Genomic DNA, 19,146 nt, shown 5'->3' on the forward strand with positions numbered 1-19,146 from the left:
ATTCTTTCACAAAAACCTCCCCAGAAATTGCCAATACTGGAAAAAGGTGCCTCTATACTCTAAATATTTTTACTAATTTGTTGTCGTAGCTGTCTATCTGCTCTGTCTGAACACCGCCTGCAGTTCATCCCAGTTTAAAGCTGCTGTCCGGAGTTTCCGTTTGTTTTCAATTTATGTATCATTTTTTAACAAAGCTTAAATGTGTTAGTCTAGTTCGATACTATAATATAAAGTTAGTATAACGCGATATGAAAATTTATTCCTGAACTCCGCCTTCCTCTCATAGACCCCCATGTTATTCCAAAAAGCGCCGGTCGCTGCCGACCAATCAAGTTCGAGCTTCGGCTTTGTCATGCTGTCAATCAACGGTTACGCGCACAGCAAGCAAGCCCATGCAGAGGTGGGCGAGCTACGCACTACGCAACCGCGTGCACATTTGTTTTGCTTGTGGAGGAGAGAGCATCAGGGCTCAGCAACTTCCAGAAAAGTTACCAATCCCACGGCTTGTCAGGCCAAGAGACTGCAGGACGTTTTTTGGCTCGAGGTGCTCGCGTCGCTCCCCGACCACGGCCTCCATAGCCCGGCTGACGGCTTCGTTTAGATGCCGTGGTCGGGGTGCTTGCGTCGCTCCCCGACCACGGCCTCCATAGCCCGCCTGACGGCTTCGTTTAGATGCCCGACCTCTGGAGGAAGATGTTGGGGCGTCTGGGACATACTCTTCGTCAGAGGAGTCATGCAATTCTGAACTCTAGATAGAAATAAATAAACAATGTAACACATATACACGCGTAAATGCACTAAGTTTGATAAACAACGTCATCGAGAGGGATACACGAGTGTAATCACATATTGAAACTTTACTCGTTCGTCCTAGCAGATTCATGTTATTTTGGTATTAGGACAAGTTAGACTCAATACAGCATTCTAACGTAATTCCTTTATTATTTACTAAATGTACTAAATGTAGAAGAGGGGAAAACAGCAAAACAGGCGAGATGCTGCAGCACTCCGGGCACTTCTCTCATGTACTGCGCGCGTGCACAAATAAAGGGGCGAAATCAGAGGGAGGGAGGGTGGGACCAACAGTGTCTTGGGAGACGCTGCGATTCAAACTCCGGACAGCAGCTTTAACTGAAAAGTCACAGAATTTTTGTCACATGGTTGTTGGCTGCAGCCGAGTCTCCAATAGCTTCATGGTTGAAACAAGGAGGGCAACATTTTCTGTTTTCACAAAACATAGTTACTACTACAGTTTATATTGGACACATTTTCAAATGAGACCATTGGCAAGTTACAAATCCACAGATTCTCCCTGTTTTTTTTTACAGTTTTTGGCTCTGGCAAATGATGTAATTTTGGAAATGTTCAAAGATAATTTGTCTTTCAAACTTGCTGATGGGCTTTTTGGTCCTAATGGTAAAACTGTCTGCAGTGCAGCTAATGTAGCATGTGATGGAATACATGTTTGTAGTGTTGTTGTTTGGGTAAACATTGTGCTCTGTCATTTTGCAGGTGAAAAAAACCACGCTAAAACAGGAGCATATGGTGAACCACATTTGTTGATTCGAACCATTTCAATCAAGAGCAGCTTTTTGAAAACCTTCTCTGTAACTCTGAACAAATATTTCATGCTGGTGGTTACAGTTCTTTTAAAATGTGAGCAAAATCCACCATCCACAGCTGTTCCTTACAATATGTGCTGTGATTGGAGCTGAATAGTGCTGCTGTTATCACTCTGTACCTGGAAAATTGCACCTCGAAATTGTCAGATAAGTTTTAAGTCCTCTGTCTACTCCTCTGTTGGGAGACAACAGGATGGGCATATGTATGGCTATTCATTTCTAGATGCCAGCCTTAATCTCCCTCTTTGCCAGGCAGCTTTTCCTCGCTTTATCTTCTCCTACTCCTTCCACTTCCTCCTTCCTCAATATCCCTCTCTCCTTTGAGAAAACACCAATGACCTGTCTGCAACAATCAGTCCTTCTTCACGTCAATGGTCGGATTTTAGCATAAATTTTACCTTTGGAGGCTATTTGCTGTTATAATTAGAGAGCCAGAGAGAGGATTAAGCGGCAGTTCATTTCATATCTGATTGCCAATTGTCCCTCATAAGTAATCAGGGCCACGAGGTCCTTGGAATGAATGGTCTAATAAGCTTGGTGAGGATTGTACACTTCTGCAGTGTGAAGAGAGGAAACAGATCCTATAATAAGAAGTCCTACTTAAATCAGCAAGCTTCGAAAATCATCTTCTCAAAGACGATTTTGTCTTGAAATGCTGACAAAAGATGCATTAGCATATCCAAGTGGAGCTTTCTGTCCTTCTTTTTCTTTGTCTTTCAATACAAATTTAGTAATTCCTTCAGTCATTCAGGGGTTTTATCTTGGTCTGATTATATCCGACCTTGGTTAAAATATTCAGAGACTGGACGGTCATGCACCTTCTCTTTCACATATGAAGCCACCAGCTGCTCTTCTTCACCTGCTCCGCCCAGTTCACAGCATGTCAGGGTTGTGTTAGCATTGTGTAAGCGCTGCATAAGCAACCATCTGTCCAATACGTTTCCACTCTGAGTCAGTCGCCGTTGTGTAATCTGTGTGGGAGTTTTTTTTTTTCTTTTTAAATTAAAAAGGCTAAACATCAGAAAAATTATCACCATCGTGTGTCAAAAGTTTTTCGTGTTTGCAACTTTTCTGCAACCATTTCGCACTTCAGAGGAACTCTACTGGCACTCTAGCAGCTCCCGGAAAATGTCCACTTTAAATGACAAAAGCAAAAGTTGTGTGTGTTTGATTTAAAAAAAAAAAAAAAAAAAAAAAGAACAAAGTCTAGATATGCTGCACATGTTGCTGGATCTGTGTGATTATTCACAATACCTGCAGAAGATGCTATTCACTTTTTTTGTCAGAAGGAAACTGGTGTTTTGGTTTCTTTTATGCATTTCCAGAGAAATGTGGCCCAAAAAAGTCATGCACTGACGGTGAGAAATCGGGTAGTTTTGCTTGTTTGTTTGAAGGCACAGAAATACACAGTAGCCTCTTCTTTATACACGATAACACTTTATATTGCATCTTCTTTATTTGCGCTTGAAACCCACTGAGTATCCATGTTGAGCATCACTGAATGAAGAACTGTCATTTATGTTGCATATATTATGGGCTGATTGAGCTGTTACTGAAAATGAATCAATGTTTAATACTGTTTTATGGCAATACTGAATTTTAATATCATTTTGAATCACTGTGATAAAGATTTTTCCGGTATGCACTTGCTGTATTCCCCAAAAACTGGAATTCCTCTATGGTTATATTATCCATTAGCAATTTCCCCGACTCATTTTCCAGGAAAGATTAGATTATAATGTGCTTTACTTTTACACCTTGTGTGAAATTCTATAAAGTTTACAGTGATATAGGATCACCCACCTCGAGCGACGAGAAACACTTGACCATGAGGGAGATTTTAAGATCGAAAAACAGGCAATTCTGGGTCGAGAGAAAGAGAGACCTTTTATGGAGCCATTATGAACCAATTATGGAAGAACACGGCCATGAACGCAGAATAAAGAACGGCTGGTGCTGCAGAGAGAGCTGTGTGCTCAGTATAAATAGGAAAATATTTAGATTTGCAAGTGGATCATCACCTGTCGTTTGGAAATACTTTGGTTCTATGCCAAATGACAACAAGCAATTACTGATTGGCTTATGGCCATAATGCAGAGCTTTAGAGTGCTGCTGCTGCTGTGTCTTGGGGAAATAAATGACGCAGGTTTGCCTCACAGACGGGATGGCTTTTGTCTACTAATGGGACAGATAGTCACTCTTTAATGCAATCAAATGTGTCCTTTTATTACCACTGCTACATTACAGGGCTGCTACATGGTAGGACGGTGTGTTTCCCGTCCTTCATTATGGAGAATTTATTGCTATTTGAAGCAAACTTAGCGTACTTTTAAAATGCTGAATTTGCTGTACGCGTAGTTGTATTCGTCCAAAGACTGTTTATTTCTGTCTTTTCACTGCCTGTTTCATTGTACAGTAATGGAAAACACAAGCAGCTGATGGATTCATTAGAATACATGACTCTAATTTGGAAACCCAGCTATTCATGTCACTCAAAACACAAGCCTTATCTGCTATTCGCGGAGGACTCCCGCAGATGAATAATATATCCAGTAGCCATGAAGGATACAGGTATTTTTCTACTACTTTTTTGCTGTCAATCAGCGGTGTGCATCATTATAGCCGGCAAATCTGCTCTCTGCAGCTCTGGAATAGTTCCACCCGTGGACGACAGAATACAAATATAATAGCACGAGTCTGAGTGGGAGTGTGAACATCTGAATACAACGCGGTGGGAAAAAAGAAAAAGCCTTCTCTGTTGTTCAAATTGAGCTCCCACAAGGCCTACATTAGGCACCGTGTGAGTGCTAAAGAGACGCAGCGGTAAGCAGGACTGACAGGCACACTCAGCACAGGTCACAGCTTCTTTTATTTTGAATTCAAACCAAGAGAGGAGGGACAAGGATGCACACTGATAAATTACACCAGGTATCGCTACATATCAACTAACGACATCACGATATCTCATTAAAGCGCTCTTGACAACGGATCCAACGTTACAAAATTGGGTAAAATAAATACATAATAGAATAAAATAACAGTACAGGAACAGAACTCGGCCGCATTTGAAGCCCATCTATGAACATACACAGCGGAAAATTGGAGTTTTGGCAAAAAGACACTGATATGCACAATATCTCCTTTCCTCTTTCTGTAACATTGTGTTTAATGAAGCTACAAGACTGGCAGCTGAAGCAATATGTAATTAGCTCACATGAAGGAATTGTAGATCTATTTTTTTTTTTTAAAAAAGAAGAAAGAAAAATGTCCTAGCAAAAGCTACTACAATGCATACACACAAAACTAGCCTGAATGCACAACTGTATGTACAGCTCGGGTCACGGGGGGGGGGGGGTAGGATTTCAAATGTATGGCACAGCACATTGAAAATGTCATTGTATTTATAGCTATCAAACAGCCATGACAGAGAAATTCATTCAGCCAACTGAGAGTAAATGTGGAAGTCGGCCTCAGACGGACCAGCTATTTCAAAATGTGCTGCAGGAGACATTTTGGGTCTGAATATGAAGTGATCTGTGTGTGTTTGTTTTCCAGGCATGCCTGAGGTAAATTAAAGGCCAGAAAGGGGGAAAAAAAGTGGGGCTGAGAATGAATTTACAGTAACTACAGTATACACAATTGGAAAAAAAAAAGACTCCAAACTCCAGAGAATCTCACAAAGAGGAAGCGTGAAATTCAGCATCGACTCGTGCCTTTGTACAAAGAGTTACCTGGTAATCACATACAAAACATCCATACAGTACAGTAAAAAATAAATATATCATGACAGTCAATGAATAATAAATTAGAGGGGGGGGACATGGTAATGAGTGAGCAGACTGTGTGTGAGTGTATCTGCAGACGATGATAATCCCAAGAGAGCAAACATCAGATGCCCCTCGATAAGAGACGGGGCACATAAATGGGCAGACAAGGTAATCAGAATATGACCTAGCATGTGCTTGTATGTTTTAATGTCTGCATGCATGTTTTCACTCTATATTATATATGTAGCTGCTGTGGTAACACGTGTCTCTTTTGGCTATCGTTCTAAATATTCACCTAAATGTTTGTGCGTCTATATCTGCCTGTGTCTGTATGCACGTCTTCATGTCTGCATGTGTCTATGTGTGCGTTTACATCCTTTAACTCAGTGGCCCTCGCCGCTCGGGGGTTTAGCGTCGTGGCCTCCCGTCCCTCCGGGGAGCCAGGGGGAGACAGAGTGCGAGGTGGTCTGCTTGGCCATGCTGTAGTGGCTGATCACTGTGTAGAAGCGGCCCCTCGAGTTGGCGTCCTGGGCGGCGTAGTAGGCCTCCAGAGAGGCTGGGATACACCGCTTGTGCTGCGAAGGGAGCAAGAAGAACAGTCAGGTTAATATGTTTTGGCAGGACAGTATCAGGTCAATAAAGAAAGCCAATGAGCCGTTGAACAAATAGAGAAAAATATCAAAATCCATTTTTCGTGACCACAATTGGAAGTGGAATTTAAATCAGAATCATTTTCTACAACTTACATTACATAAAATACTGATGTTTGGTGGTTTCGGTTTGCATGGTCTTAAATCAAATACGGTCCTATCAAGTGCACTGACATATTGAGAAGGTTCACAGCTGTGGTTTAGTGCTTTGACAGCTCTGACTCATATGTGCGTGCTCAGTTTTCTGATTTTATGTACACAAACACACATACATTAATTAGCCATCGCTGATCTCCTGATCTAAAGTTGGACTGACTGTATGAATAGATCATAAAGTTATGCTGAAACTCATTTATTTACAACAAAAGCAGCTTACCAGCCCGGTCTAAAGAATTCTGCACTTATTTTCTTAGTATTTTGTCAATCGAAGGACTGACATTTAGCCAGCCAGTACCCATTAGCCCAATTTAAGCCATTTTAGTAAAAAAAAAAAGTGTTGCAACCCAAATTTAGATTGCAACACCTATGGACTCTGTCAGTAAGAGTACTGAATAAGTTATGCAGGCACAAATGAAGACTTTAAATGCAATTGAAGTTAATGTGTTGTTAAATATTGCACTGTCCAAAGTAATGAAAGGATCATTTGCAGAGTTTTAGTCTTTACTAGTTAATGTTTAGAAAATAATAATCACTATTCCACTTACAGGCAACCGGCAACTACCGACAGCTTTTAAACAGGATTGTTTTCTTGTATGTTGCTCAGTGCAAGAAGTTGTGAATCAATCAACCCATCTTAACTGTCAATATGACAACAGTGACTGTTAGTTGTTTTTTTTTTTTAATTGGCTCGCTTGCTTGACACACTTTAAGTGAAGATCGGATCTTCTATTGCTTAAAAAATGTGGATGAATTTCACCTGGATTATGCAAACCGTGATCAATCTACTTCCTCAATTGGAGAAAATAGTATAGTAGTGTCTTTCTGGTGCACTCTGGCAGCAGTACATATCTGCTTCACAGCCCCAATTATTGTAGGTCTGGTTTAACAGGCAATTACAACAGCTCTCAAATACACCTGACCACTGCCAAGCTAACGGACAGAATTTTCCCACAAATGGAGCAATCAAAAACTACAGGATGGGTTCTTCTCTGCCAAAATAAATAGATCGAAATCAGAAAACCATCTGTGGCCCAGCATAAATTATGTTACCAGCATCCAGAGAGCATTATGTAAAACACAAGGAATATATTTTTAAGGCTAATTACCTGGAGCTAGTTATTTTGCTGATTCCAACTGTCACTCGCTCCAGCTTGTTAATGTTTTTCTAGTTAAGGGTAAAATCATGGTTTTTGCAAAGTGGAAAATGGACTTATTCAGTCCCCATTTTCAAACACAAAAGCTTAAGGGAAAGAAAAACACCACTATGCTCAACTTTTCCTCATTTTCCAGTCTTTCTCCAAGTGTTAGGCAGAGTTAAATGTTTCATTTGTGAATAGCCAACTTAGTGTTTGAACATGACCCACTCTGTTCTCTTACTAAATTTAAAGTACACTATATTTTATGACCCCCATTAAAAATTGCAATAGAAAAGAAAATTGAGTCAATTTGCAATGTAATTAAATATGACTTCATAAGAATTTGAACAAAACCTTTTCAGAAAAATTCACTTTAATCACAGATGCAAAACAATGGCTTCAGAGCGAGAATGTCTCACAAGAACGTGGTGATGGACTTTGGAGAGCTTTGATAAACAACACAGTTTACTGCCAAGGTGACATCTGTCTCATCACAAATAAAAAATAAATAATGAGCATTTTCATGAATCCTACTTTGATATCACAGCGGGAATAAGAAAGAGGAAGAAGACTGTGTAGGAAAATAATGAGAGGAAGAGAACTCAAAGCCCACAATACTGTAATGGAGCGTATGTGTGAATTAGCATATTCTGAGTCTGTATAGAATTCAAATGTGCCTGATTGTGTGTACATTTGCAACCTGAAGGTGTGTTGTGAGTGTGTGTGTGTGAGCCCATCGACACTTTTGCACCTTGTGAGCGTGCATGTGACACTGCTAATAATACCTCGGCAGACTGCAGTCAGAGCCCCTGCAGAGGTTGTGGGTCTGAAAGTAGATTTATTCCACCTTAGATTTGTCTAGAGACGCAGCCCTCCAAGGTGACCTCATTCGAGGTACAGTGGAACTTGTAAAGTACAGTGCAGTGGAAATCAGAGGAGGGGAGGCCGTGCACATCCACACACTGTAAAACCCTAAAAGTGTGATATGCAGCGTTATTCCGAGCGGCAGATTGTTGGACGAAAATGGCGACGTGAGCCATTTTCCTTTACGAGCTCAGCCGTAATGATCGGGAGTCAATTATAATTGTGGTAATTATTGTAAAATAGGCAGCAAGTCTGATTTTTCTAATTTTCATTTAATAGTCGACACAGCTAATGACATATGAGAACGGACTCAGCGGAGTGGCTTTCTTTGGCTTCTGTATCGAAGAACAAAAGCATAAAATTACACTTGATTACACTGGTCATAACAAAATCACTGATATCATTGATTGATGATTGCCCATCAGATGAGGGTTCATTAGCGTCTTCGGTTGCCATGACCTGAGACATTAGTGAAAGTAGGGCGGAGGTATTTTATTTTCTCTTCTCCCGTAAGAGACTGTGCTCACCTTTAATTCTTTATTTAAGTAGGAAAGTAGACCTAGAAGGGCAGAGAAGACACTTTAAAAAGGTGAATATCTGCTAACATGGCAGTGTAAGTGTGGCGTTAATCGAATAAAGCAATTAATCACTCACTTAAATGACAGAAAAATACAGTGCCAAGCTTTTAGTGTGAGGTTTTGCTGCTTTAAAGGGAAAATCATTTGGGTTTTACTTGTTGGTCTCACAGAACAAGCAATCTGAAACCTTTGGCTGTTATTTTTTTACTATTTTTGTAAATTTATCCACCATATTCCATGTAATTATGACAAAGATAAAGTGAAGAACTTTCAGTGTGAGGTTTTATTTGGATTTTACTTGTTAGATTCACTAAACAAGCAATCTAACACCTTCGTCTGGCTTTTTTAAAAAATTTGTTCTTGTGCTATTTTCGTACATTTAACCACCTCTTTCCTTTTAATCATGGGTGTGAATTCCAGTTTTTCTCGTCAATGAACCAGCATCTGTGAGAGCTGCAGGTTTACCTAGTTTTTACCACACGACGTTTGAACGTAGATTTTCACACCTTCAAACAGTTTGACATTTTGAGAAATAAGCTTATTCTTTCAGTTGATAGATGATAAGAGAGCGAAAACATATAAAGCAGTTGCTAACACTCAGATATCTTAACAAAAAAAGCTTGGAAACAGCAAGATATATGATGATGTTTCCCAAAATATCTAAGTTTACTCAGTGATTGAAGAAGTGTCCTTGGTTAGCCGTAACAAACGCAGTTATCTTAACATTAGCTAACTGATCAGTGATTATAAGGCTTTGACTTTGCTCCATGTCTTCATTTTAGATAGACAAGCTTCCCTCCACCTTCTTCAATAAAACACACTCAACCTAATTGCTGTGGAAGCGCTGATAAGCCACGCAGCTTGAGAGATTGTTCATCTCTTCTCGACATGATCACATTATCCCATTCGAGGTGTGACAGACCGCACATCATTTATTTTTCTTAACTGCGAAGCTGCCGTCCTCTGACCCGCCGTACAGTCCGGCTGGCCTGTTAACCACCTGACTGTCTCTGGATAAACGCGCCCTCGGAGCTGTAAAATGACAAATCCAGGCCACTTACGGGTCTCACCTTATAAATGAATCCATCTGGGCAGGCGTGGTCGTAGGTGAAGGCTTTATAAACCACCAGGAACACGATGCAGGCGAGGAAGGCCAAGGCCAGGATGATCAGAATTGTCACCTGGAGGGAGGACAAACACTGGTTAATGTGTGTGTGTGAGAGTGTGTGGGAGCAATAATGGAGGATGCGGTTTATATATATGAGGCAGGGTTAGGGTTAGACAGTGAGAAAGATGGAGGATGTGCACCGGTGCTTGTCGCTGTGTGTGTGTGGTTATAATAAATGATAAGATGCTGCTGACTTAGGTCAATGGCTCCTCAAGGCAAGGTGTTCCTGTTGAGTTATGTGACGAATGAGTCGAGTTGCGACACTTAAAAACTACCTTGTTTCCACGGACACAGAGAGGGAAATCGGTGAGGTAAATCAGCAGCACTGGAGGATTGTTTCGCTGCTGTTTAACGCTGTTTGTTCTTTTTTGTGTGTGTGTGTTGCTACATAATGAAGGATTTCTGAGCCCATTGCCTCTAATTTGCCTTTCTCACAGCCATACATTTTTGTCTTATCACAGCTACTAAAAATCTTAATGATGATTCCGTCCTGTTCAAGCATTCCAAAGAGCTGTAACAGCGAGCTAACATGCACAACACCAACTAAAGCAGCTAAAAGGACTTCAACTATCTTTTTTCCCTCTGTTTAGAGCACTTTTTCTCTGTGACATATAAAAATACTCTCCTAAAAAGGCCAGTTGTAAAAATGAACTTCTCATTAGCTGTGGTGAAATTTATACGCATGCCTGCCCCTCGCTAGATTACAAATGTCGTTCAAAAGTGCGAGAACAAATTAAGCTCATTAAGCTACTTCAGAGTCCTGCAAAATTTTGTTGTAATCCTAAAAGATTTCCCGTCCTGCTCTGCAGATGGTGAAGTTTTCTCATATGCTGTGAGCTAAATATGCACGACTGTTGTGAATTTATCGCTCTGTGATTTCATTTTCACCTGCACATACATCCTGCTGCATTAGTGTTTCCAGTGACTCCAAGAAATTTGTCATTAGTACCCTAGAAAATTAGTATTTTGATTATTTTTTGCTGATCTGAACAACAATACATTGATTATTTTGTCTTCAATTTGCTTGCATGTTTTGATATATATAATTATTGCTTCTTGAGAATCATCTCCAATGTTATGATATTATTAGACAGTAGCTAACACTTTGGCGTCATAGATTTCAATTGTGTTTTTTAATCAGCCACATGAATCAATCAGGGTCCTTCCTGCCACAAACCTGCACTGATTTTCATCATTCTCAAGTCAGCAAGAGAAATTAATTAGCCCTTCATCTCATTTCCGAATGCTTCCACCTGTTAACTGCCAAAAGCAGAAATAAAAAAATAAACAAATAAAAAAGCTCCTTTTTTTTTTTTCTCGCAGTAAACAAGGAGGTGGTAAATCTAATCATGGATTTTCTTTCCTGACAGTGCAAGCGGCTCTGAAGTGTCAAAGCCAAACTAAGCTGTCATTTGTTGTTTGTCCAAACTCAATGTATTATTTCAAAGAGAAACAGCGAAACCAACTCAAATGTTCTGGTCAGTTTCCACAACAAGGAAGTATGAAATGTTATTAGCATTTGCTTCGGCGAGCACTTGTACGGAATCAAAAATAATTATGCAGTGTGAAAAATGCTCAACATCACCCAAAAGCGGAGCTAATGTGAGAAACGATGGAAATAATACATTTATTTTCTGCGTGCCGATGCAAATGTGTAGTTTGAGGTGTGAAATATTCATTCCCCTGGCAGGCTAGACAATGCTGTAGTAAAGTAGATTAACATATAAAAGGATTTGTTTCCTCCTACTTTCTACCTGACACCCTGATTGGGTGATTCCGAGTGAGCGTTTAATTAGAATTATGCAAATCAAAGTGCAAAGGATAGCTGTAGGTATGTGTGTGGTAAATGCATATGGCTTCATCGCCTCACATGCACAGATATTTTTTTTTTTAAAGAAGTGTCATTATAAAATAGAACCTTCGATAATGGATAGATGTTTCTAATTTCCCGTTTCCTGCCGGTTTTTAAACCTATTCCCGACTCGCTGCTCTCTATGCGATCCGTCACAGCGAGATGTCACAGCAATTACACATGGGTGTGATCATCGGTCTCCATCAGCGTTATGGGGGTGGACAGGGACACGCTAGCTAAGTGACTGTTTACTTGGTGTCAACTGGGGGACACAACTCTCAGCCTTGGTTGCCGCTGACAACCTCAGTAAATTACATCTCCCCAAATCGCACGCTGTGATACATAAAAAGGACACGTTTAAAGTCATGGTGACCCATCTTCTGGTGTGGGAACAGACGTGGAATGACTAAGACCCTCCCTGACCCCTTTTTTATTTTCCTGAATAGTGATGCACATGAAACGGCTTATTAAGAAGAAGGATTACTGTAAAGCTCTCATATCATGGCGAGTGTTGCACGCATGTGGACTTTGCACACTTTGAAACATGAAACGAAGTCTCAAGTAACTCATGACAGAAGAGATTTACACTTTTTGTGTCAAAGTGGATGAAATTCAAACTGTACATGCATTTGGATTTTTTGAAATAGTGGGTGAAGCTGCTTCTCACATGATAAAATATCTGCTCTCTCTTTAACGAGCCTCAACATTAGGTCATGACGTGGCACATATAAGAAACAGATTAGTGGGATTAACCCTGGCATGGAGGCCTATGCTAATGTTCACTCTTAATTGTAGATTCAACAGCAGCAGCAGCAGTTGGAACAACAGTTCAGGCTTTCTTTATAAGATAACTGGTTGCTTTAAAATCCCTGTTGATGCAGCCATGTGGCGTATAAATCCATTAAAAATCTAGCCTGACCTTTCTCCATTATTCATAATCTGGCTGAACTGTGCAATAAACCTTAGGAGGTCATCATGGCAACGCGACAGCTCAGGGATGACGACTGCCTTCATGCACCAAGTGGATTCCTACTTTTATTTACTGGCCTGCTGCAAATATTCCTCTGTGATGGGATAAGGCTCTTATTTATCTGATGACAGCTGAATCTGAAGGGTGCAGCCACATTATGCGCAAGCAAATGGGCATGATAGAAAAGAGCACAATGCAGCTGAATACAGCAGAATAACACAATTCTGGTCAGTACGGAAGGATGATATCACCCAGCGAGGCCGCTTCGCCCACCCACATCAGCCTCATCCTATTTTCTATTCACTACAGGCAATATGACTGTTTTGTCATTAGCACTCCGCTACGTGCCATCCGACACCACTATCACCTCCAACACACCCACCGTCCTCTTTGCTGTGTGACACAGATAACAGACAGACATTTGTTTGTCTTGGATTCAGGTGGAAGCGCAGTGTGTTGCTACGATTTGGACAAAGAACAACGTGTCCTTAACAAGGATTGGCTTCATAAGCGAAGGTTGGATTGACTGCGTGGCAGGTAGCTGGGCCCCGCCGGGCTTTAATCGTTCCACCGAATCCACCCAGGGCTGATAGACAACCTCATGCGCTTCTTTATGCACACTGAAGAAACATTTGGATTGTATTTAAAGATGCAAAGAGCAAAGATTTCTATCCCAAAAGGCAGTTTTTAACCAGCATCCCAGTTTTCGTGAGGATTCCCACTGTTTGGCTGGAAGTGGAAAATAGAACACAAATACTGATACTATACCTATAACTGCAAAAAAAAAAGATTAAGTTGAGAAAAGTCAAAAGGTCAAGGCAACAAACTTATGTAAGTTTTCAGTTGAGCTAAGTTGGGTCATATAGCTTAGTATCTTAAGTGTATTAATGCATAACAATGAAACATACTTATCACTATTCCTCTGGCTTTTCTTTATAGATTCTTCCAACACGATTTTCAGCAACTAACTTAGTCCGCAGCTTTAAGAAAACCCTTATAAGTTATACATTAAAACGTGCGGTTCAGTCAGGAATGTTGCGCTATGACCCTTGGTAGCAATTTGTCATGCGGTTTTACAAAATTCCTATTGAAATGAATGGGACGTCGGCCAGACACCTGCCAAAACCCAGCCATCTTTGGAACCCTGTATCTCTGGCATATTTTACAATAGAAGCTTCATTCAATGGTTAAACAGGTCAAAAGACATAACATGTATTTCACATTTAAATCTTGGTCGTGTTGTCTTTTACGGTTTTTACCCAGTCGCAGTTGAAGTTAAATAATTTTTTTTTGAAAATCAAGATTTTTAAAATTTTGAGCAAATACATTATTCTGATGGGTGCAGTTCACCTTGTTTCCTTCTCACATTTTTCCTCTGCATGAATGATATTTCTATCAAAAATTTAGGCATTTTTGTCCTCTTTCACCCAGCGTGAGTCTCATTGCTGTAGGAGTTGTGGGTTTTTTTTATAAATCACATCAGAGCACAGAGTGTGCCGACCATAACTCTTATTGACTTCCATTATAGCTGTGCTCTAAAATGTGCAGCAAAAACAGCAAGGCACACTCTTCTTCAGAAATGTTCTAGTTATAATTTTTAAGTCCATTATAGTAAAGTTATCAACAAGAATCACAAAGAGATAGAAAAGGCATAGAGAGGCGTGCATGTGACATGTTTTGCTAGATATGTCTGAATGGTTTCAATAAACTTTTCTAACTCTCAGCATGACAGTTTATTTTATTTACAAAATGTCAAATCTCTGCCTTTATGATTTGTTGCTTTTGCTGTTAAAATCAAATAAATGTCAGAAAACTATTAAACTGTTGAGCTATAAAACGTCAGAAATGATGAAAAACACCCAGCTCACATTGCCTGACTCGTCTGACCAACATTGCAAAACTGAAAAAACGTTCCATCACCAAAGAAACTTAAAGTAGTGAAGCATTTCTGAACGATCCCGCTGATCTAATGCATATGAATCGTACTGTCTTTTCATAGAGCTATCAGTGTGACGACAGGCAGCTGCAGTTGTGTATTATAGGCAAAGACAAACAATCAAAACAGATTATAAAAGATCCATTAGGATTGTTCCTCTGCTCCCCAGCCGTCTCTCATCTCTGACTGCAGATTAAGCGTCTACAGTTTACCTACTGTTTACCCACCTTCTTTCACAGCACACACACCATCTGCCTATTTCCTCAAACGCTTACTCTCTCTGGAATCTGGATTGTACAAAATAATTGAGTGTGAGTGCAACATTTTCCGCAAAAATACATTTAATTATTTACGGCTGCGTCGCGAGTTCAAAGGCGGTTTGCTAAATGGATATGCCTCTCCACGGCCTGTTCTACCGTCGTTTGACATATGATTTCTCTCCTCTTTTTTTTTTTCCTTCCCAACGCCGCGCTGTGTTAGAATGCAACACGCCACCCACACTCTCACTGCTGTAAGTTGACAGGCCATATGGGGGAGCAGACACCTCCTCACATCCACTCGAGGAACAGAGGAGGATCTCGTGTGTCGGGGCGAGAGAGAGAGAGGAAAAGAAAAGGTGGGTGTGTGGCAGGAGAGAGAGAAAAAATGGCTGATAAAAAAACAGATAACAGAGTGAGCAAAGTGAGAAATAAGGGAAGGGACGACAAAGACAATAAAGCGGCGAGCAAAAAGGCAGACAGAGAGCGAATGATAGAGATCCAGGGGCAGATGGAGGATCTCGATGCCTCTGTTGGCAGCAGGTGGCAGAGGCAGACAGACAGACAGAGAGGCAGGCAGGAGGGCAGCAGACTCGATGGGATATCGGTTGATGCATCAATCAATATGCCGCGGAAGGAAGCATAAACAACTACTCTTCATTCATCTTCCTATTACCCCTCCAACACCTTCTCAACAGCAGCACAAAAGGCGGTTTCATGGATTACTTCCTTTGTGGCGCACATGTGAGACATCTCCAGCTACATGCATTAAAAAATGGCTATTAATATCAAACGAGGAAGTGTTAAATGTGTTTTATCTGGGCTGTAATATCTCGAATGCCTTCGGGCTAGTGTGTTGATTAATGAAATTAATGAGCTCGGTGGCAGGTTGAGTTAGTGCAGCGCAAAAACCTCAACTAAAATAATAAAGAAAGAAAGGAGGGGGAAAAAAGCTTAAAGGTCAGTGAATTGATTGCGGCGAAAAAGCCAACATGTTGATCAGACTCAACATCACAAAATAAAGAATAGATGATGTAAGCTGCCCCTGAAAAGCAAATTCAGGGCTATCGCACATTTGCTCTAATTCTGTTCATTACAGTATAATAGGTTAATCGCTGCGATTTCACAAAGCAGCTGCATCACTAAAATGAGGTCAGAAGAGGCAAGAAATGAGAGTGGACTGATCATCAATCACTTCATAAATGATTTTTCATTTTATAAAGCTAAGATATATGAAGCCAATATGAGAAGCTAAGAGAATATGGGGAAATTGCCACTTAACTGTTCAGAATCCAGAGCAAATTCGGGTTCAAATTTGACTCCAATTTCCATAATTCGATGTTACCAAATGTTTCCAGATCATCTTAATAACCATCTTTCCCCAAATCTGGGCTTAGAATGATCTTCCAGATGTTACCTATCCCCTTGGTGAGCATGAAAGTATTGCCACAGATGAAAACAATGACTAAAACTAATAAGAATGCAGAATAAAACCCAAAAAATGGAGTTGAAATCGCCTTGAAAATGTTGATTTCATTTCACTTCTTCTCTACAGGCCGACTTTGGTTTCCAGTGACTCTAAAAATTCAGTAAACCAGTCAGATAGATACTGTGTATTCACAGCAGCAATACAAATGTGCAATCAGTAATTGGAACTGGTGATGAAATGATTAGCCAATGAACCAACAATTGTAATTAATGATTTAAGGCACTGGCCCGTAACAATCTCTCCAATCTGTTCAAGTAGCAGCTAAATGGAAAACAGCCATCATTTAGACTAGTTTCACATCTGTTCCTTTGTTACATGTCAAAATGTCTGCAGTTAAAATTTAGTATTCATGAAGTAAAACTCATTTTTTGGTTGCAGCTTTCCATTTGTATGTCTTCTGTTTTATTGCGCTGCATACGTTCGAGTTTTGGACCGTTCCTCATAAAAAAATTAAAAAAAAAAAAAACAGACCGTGGCTTCTGGAAACTTCTAAAAGCCATCTTTCTACTTTCCCCCAAACACCAGTTCAGAACATAAAAATACACAGTTAAGTAAAAAAATATTCCACATTCATTCCCTGGGGAAACCCACCAACCAATCTAACCACAAGATTCACCAGCGGAATGGAAATGTGCCCAGCAGAAGTAGAACCAACCCCTGAGCTATTCAGCACATGTATAAGCGTTTAAGTCAGGGATCAGCTAGCGACATAAAAATGTAAATGAAATATTCTCTTATCCTCTTAAGGCAGTTTTGTCAGGACAAAATTAATGAAGTGGGTGACAGGATACCTGTTAGGGCAAGTGGTTGGAAACTCCAGCTGATAAATGAAAGGTCACAGGTTTGATCCCTGCATGTCCTTGAGCAAAATACAGCCCTCATACCTACTCTGTCACTGTACATGGAATATGAATGTGCAGGCTGTGGATATGGCCATTAGGTAAATGATGCCAAAAAAAAAAAAATCAGTGGACTACTGTACTGTACGGTGCTTCAAGGCGGTTTGATGATCTGGAGACTAAAGCAGTTTGGGAAAAGACAGCAGTGGTCATCTGGGCTCCACAATTAGTGCAGTTAAAATCCTATTAACCTCTTAAGCCCTGGCCATATTTTCAGTAAAAATTTCTTCGGCCCACCCGTGGGCCGACCGGGCTCAAGAGATTAAAGCAAAATCACTTGTGCTTGTACAAAATGTGCACCTATGACTTATACATTTTATATATATATATATATATATATATATATATATATATATATTTTGCATTATTAATACATTTTACTGCTGTGCTGTGGTTAGTTGAGGTGGAGGTACTTTTAACTGCTGGACCACCAGTTAAGAGGACTGGCATGATATCAAATCACTTGACTGTTAAAATTCTGATTCATTTTGCCAGTTTTTCTCTATTCTTTATCATTCACCTCTCCAGACGTAAATGATTATTTAAAATGAACAGTCTGACAAGTTTGTAGGTGGAATTTCTCTTATTAAACTGTAAACAGCTAATGAAACTGAAAAGCACTCATTTAATTAACACTGCTGCATTTTATAAACTCATTACTTGTGTTGTTTCTGTAAAATATTCATGTGAGAAGTAGCAAGCTATCTGATAATTACGGTGGAGTAAACAGAAATGCATTGTGTCGCTTTGAAATGCAGCGGAGAAGCAGTATAAAGCAGAAAAAAATGAAAAGGTACACATAATACTTTAGTACAAGATCGATTAATGGATTTTTGAGAACGATACCGATTTTTAGAGAGTAAAAAATTACATAATGATTTATCTCTTGATATTCTGATAGCAAATATTGAGAAGAGAACATGATGAGCTTATTATTTATTAACTTTCATTTCATAAAATGATTAGCAGCTTACCATGAAGACACCACATGACTCCACACCACTGTGTGGGACACTCTGCTACATGTGCTGCAAACAGTACTGCAAAGAACAGAGTTGGAGCTTTCTAAGTTATGGCAAACTGCATTAAGTTCTGCAGAAAAAGTCATTTAAATTCCACTGTATATCGGACAACTCTAACAGTTCAGTATTAGCCATTAATGCGGGATAAGTGATGGATCAGTCGGGCTCCATTCAGTAGTTCTCTCTATATACTCTTCCAGTATAGTTAGAGGTACGTTCAGATACTAGCATGGTGCCACACTTGAAGAGAAAACCTTTCTTTTATTTAGAGCTATTTTGTGCTACATTTGAGGAGAACACACTTCACAGGTTCCCTTCTATTTTCCTTTTTGCTATACTGTCTGCTAATCTTCTGCGTTGTTTTACCCCCACAAAGACTCAGTGAAAAATTCTCTTTGTTTCTCGTCACCAGAACAAAGACAGCTCTCAAAGCAAGCCTTGTTTGGGGAGTCGGCCATGCCAGAGCAGAGTATCTGAGATAGGGCAAGAGGGATGTCAAGGAGACGGCGTTGTGGGATTTGGGCTCTCAAGGACAGGTTATCTGGTTGAGACAAGCGGAGCTACAGTGGTGTGGCAACAAAGCACAAACACAAAGTGTACTGTCGCGATGCATCGCGTCTCGGATGGAAACACAAACTGTTAAAATGCCAACCCTGAGAAAACACACGATTTTGCTCTGAGTTCAGGTCGGCTGAGGTCTGCACACAAGAGCAAGTCTCCTCCAGAGCTTTGATTCGTCCCGGCAGCTCAACAACAACTACACTGTTCACTCTTTTC

The 19,146-nt window shown here is 40.2% G+C and overlaps 1 protein-coding gene across 2 annotated transcripts in view; it reads right to left on the minus strand.

Annotated features, from left to right (window-relative positions):
- Positions 1–4,473: 4,473 nt before the first annotated feature.
- nsg2 (neuronal vesicle trafficking associated 2) overlaps positions 4,474–19,146 on the minus strand; it is a 47,233-nt gene continuing 32,560 nt past the window's right edge. Inside the window, exons 4-5 of one of the 2 annotated variants that reach the window (XM_022207450.2) lie at positions 9,838–9,957; positions 4,474–5,964 (exon numbers count right to left, since the gene is read on the minus strand). In XM_022207450.2, the coding sequence (XP_022063142.1) occupies positions 5,773–5,964; positions 9,838–9,957 (312 nt within the window). In that variant the 3' untranslated portion in view covers positions 4,474–5,772. The remainder of the gene's footprint in view (positions 5,965–9,837; positions 9,958–19,146) is intronic. The other variant, XM_022207451.2, reaches the window with a different exon arrangement.

Source organism: Acanthochromis polyacanthus, chromosome 17 (genome assembly GCF_021347895.1).
Source record: "Acanthochromis polyacanthus isolate Apoly-LR-REF ecotype Palm Island chromosome 17, KAUST_Apoly_ChrSc, whole genome shotgun sequence".
In the NCBI taxonomy this organism is placed as follows: Eukaryota; Metazoa; Chordata; class Actinopteri; family Pomacentridae; genus Acanthochromis; species Acanthochromis polyacanthus.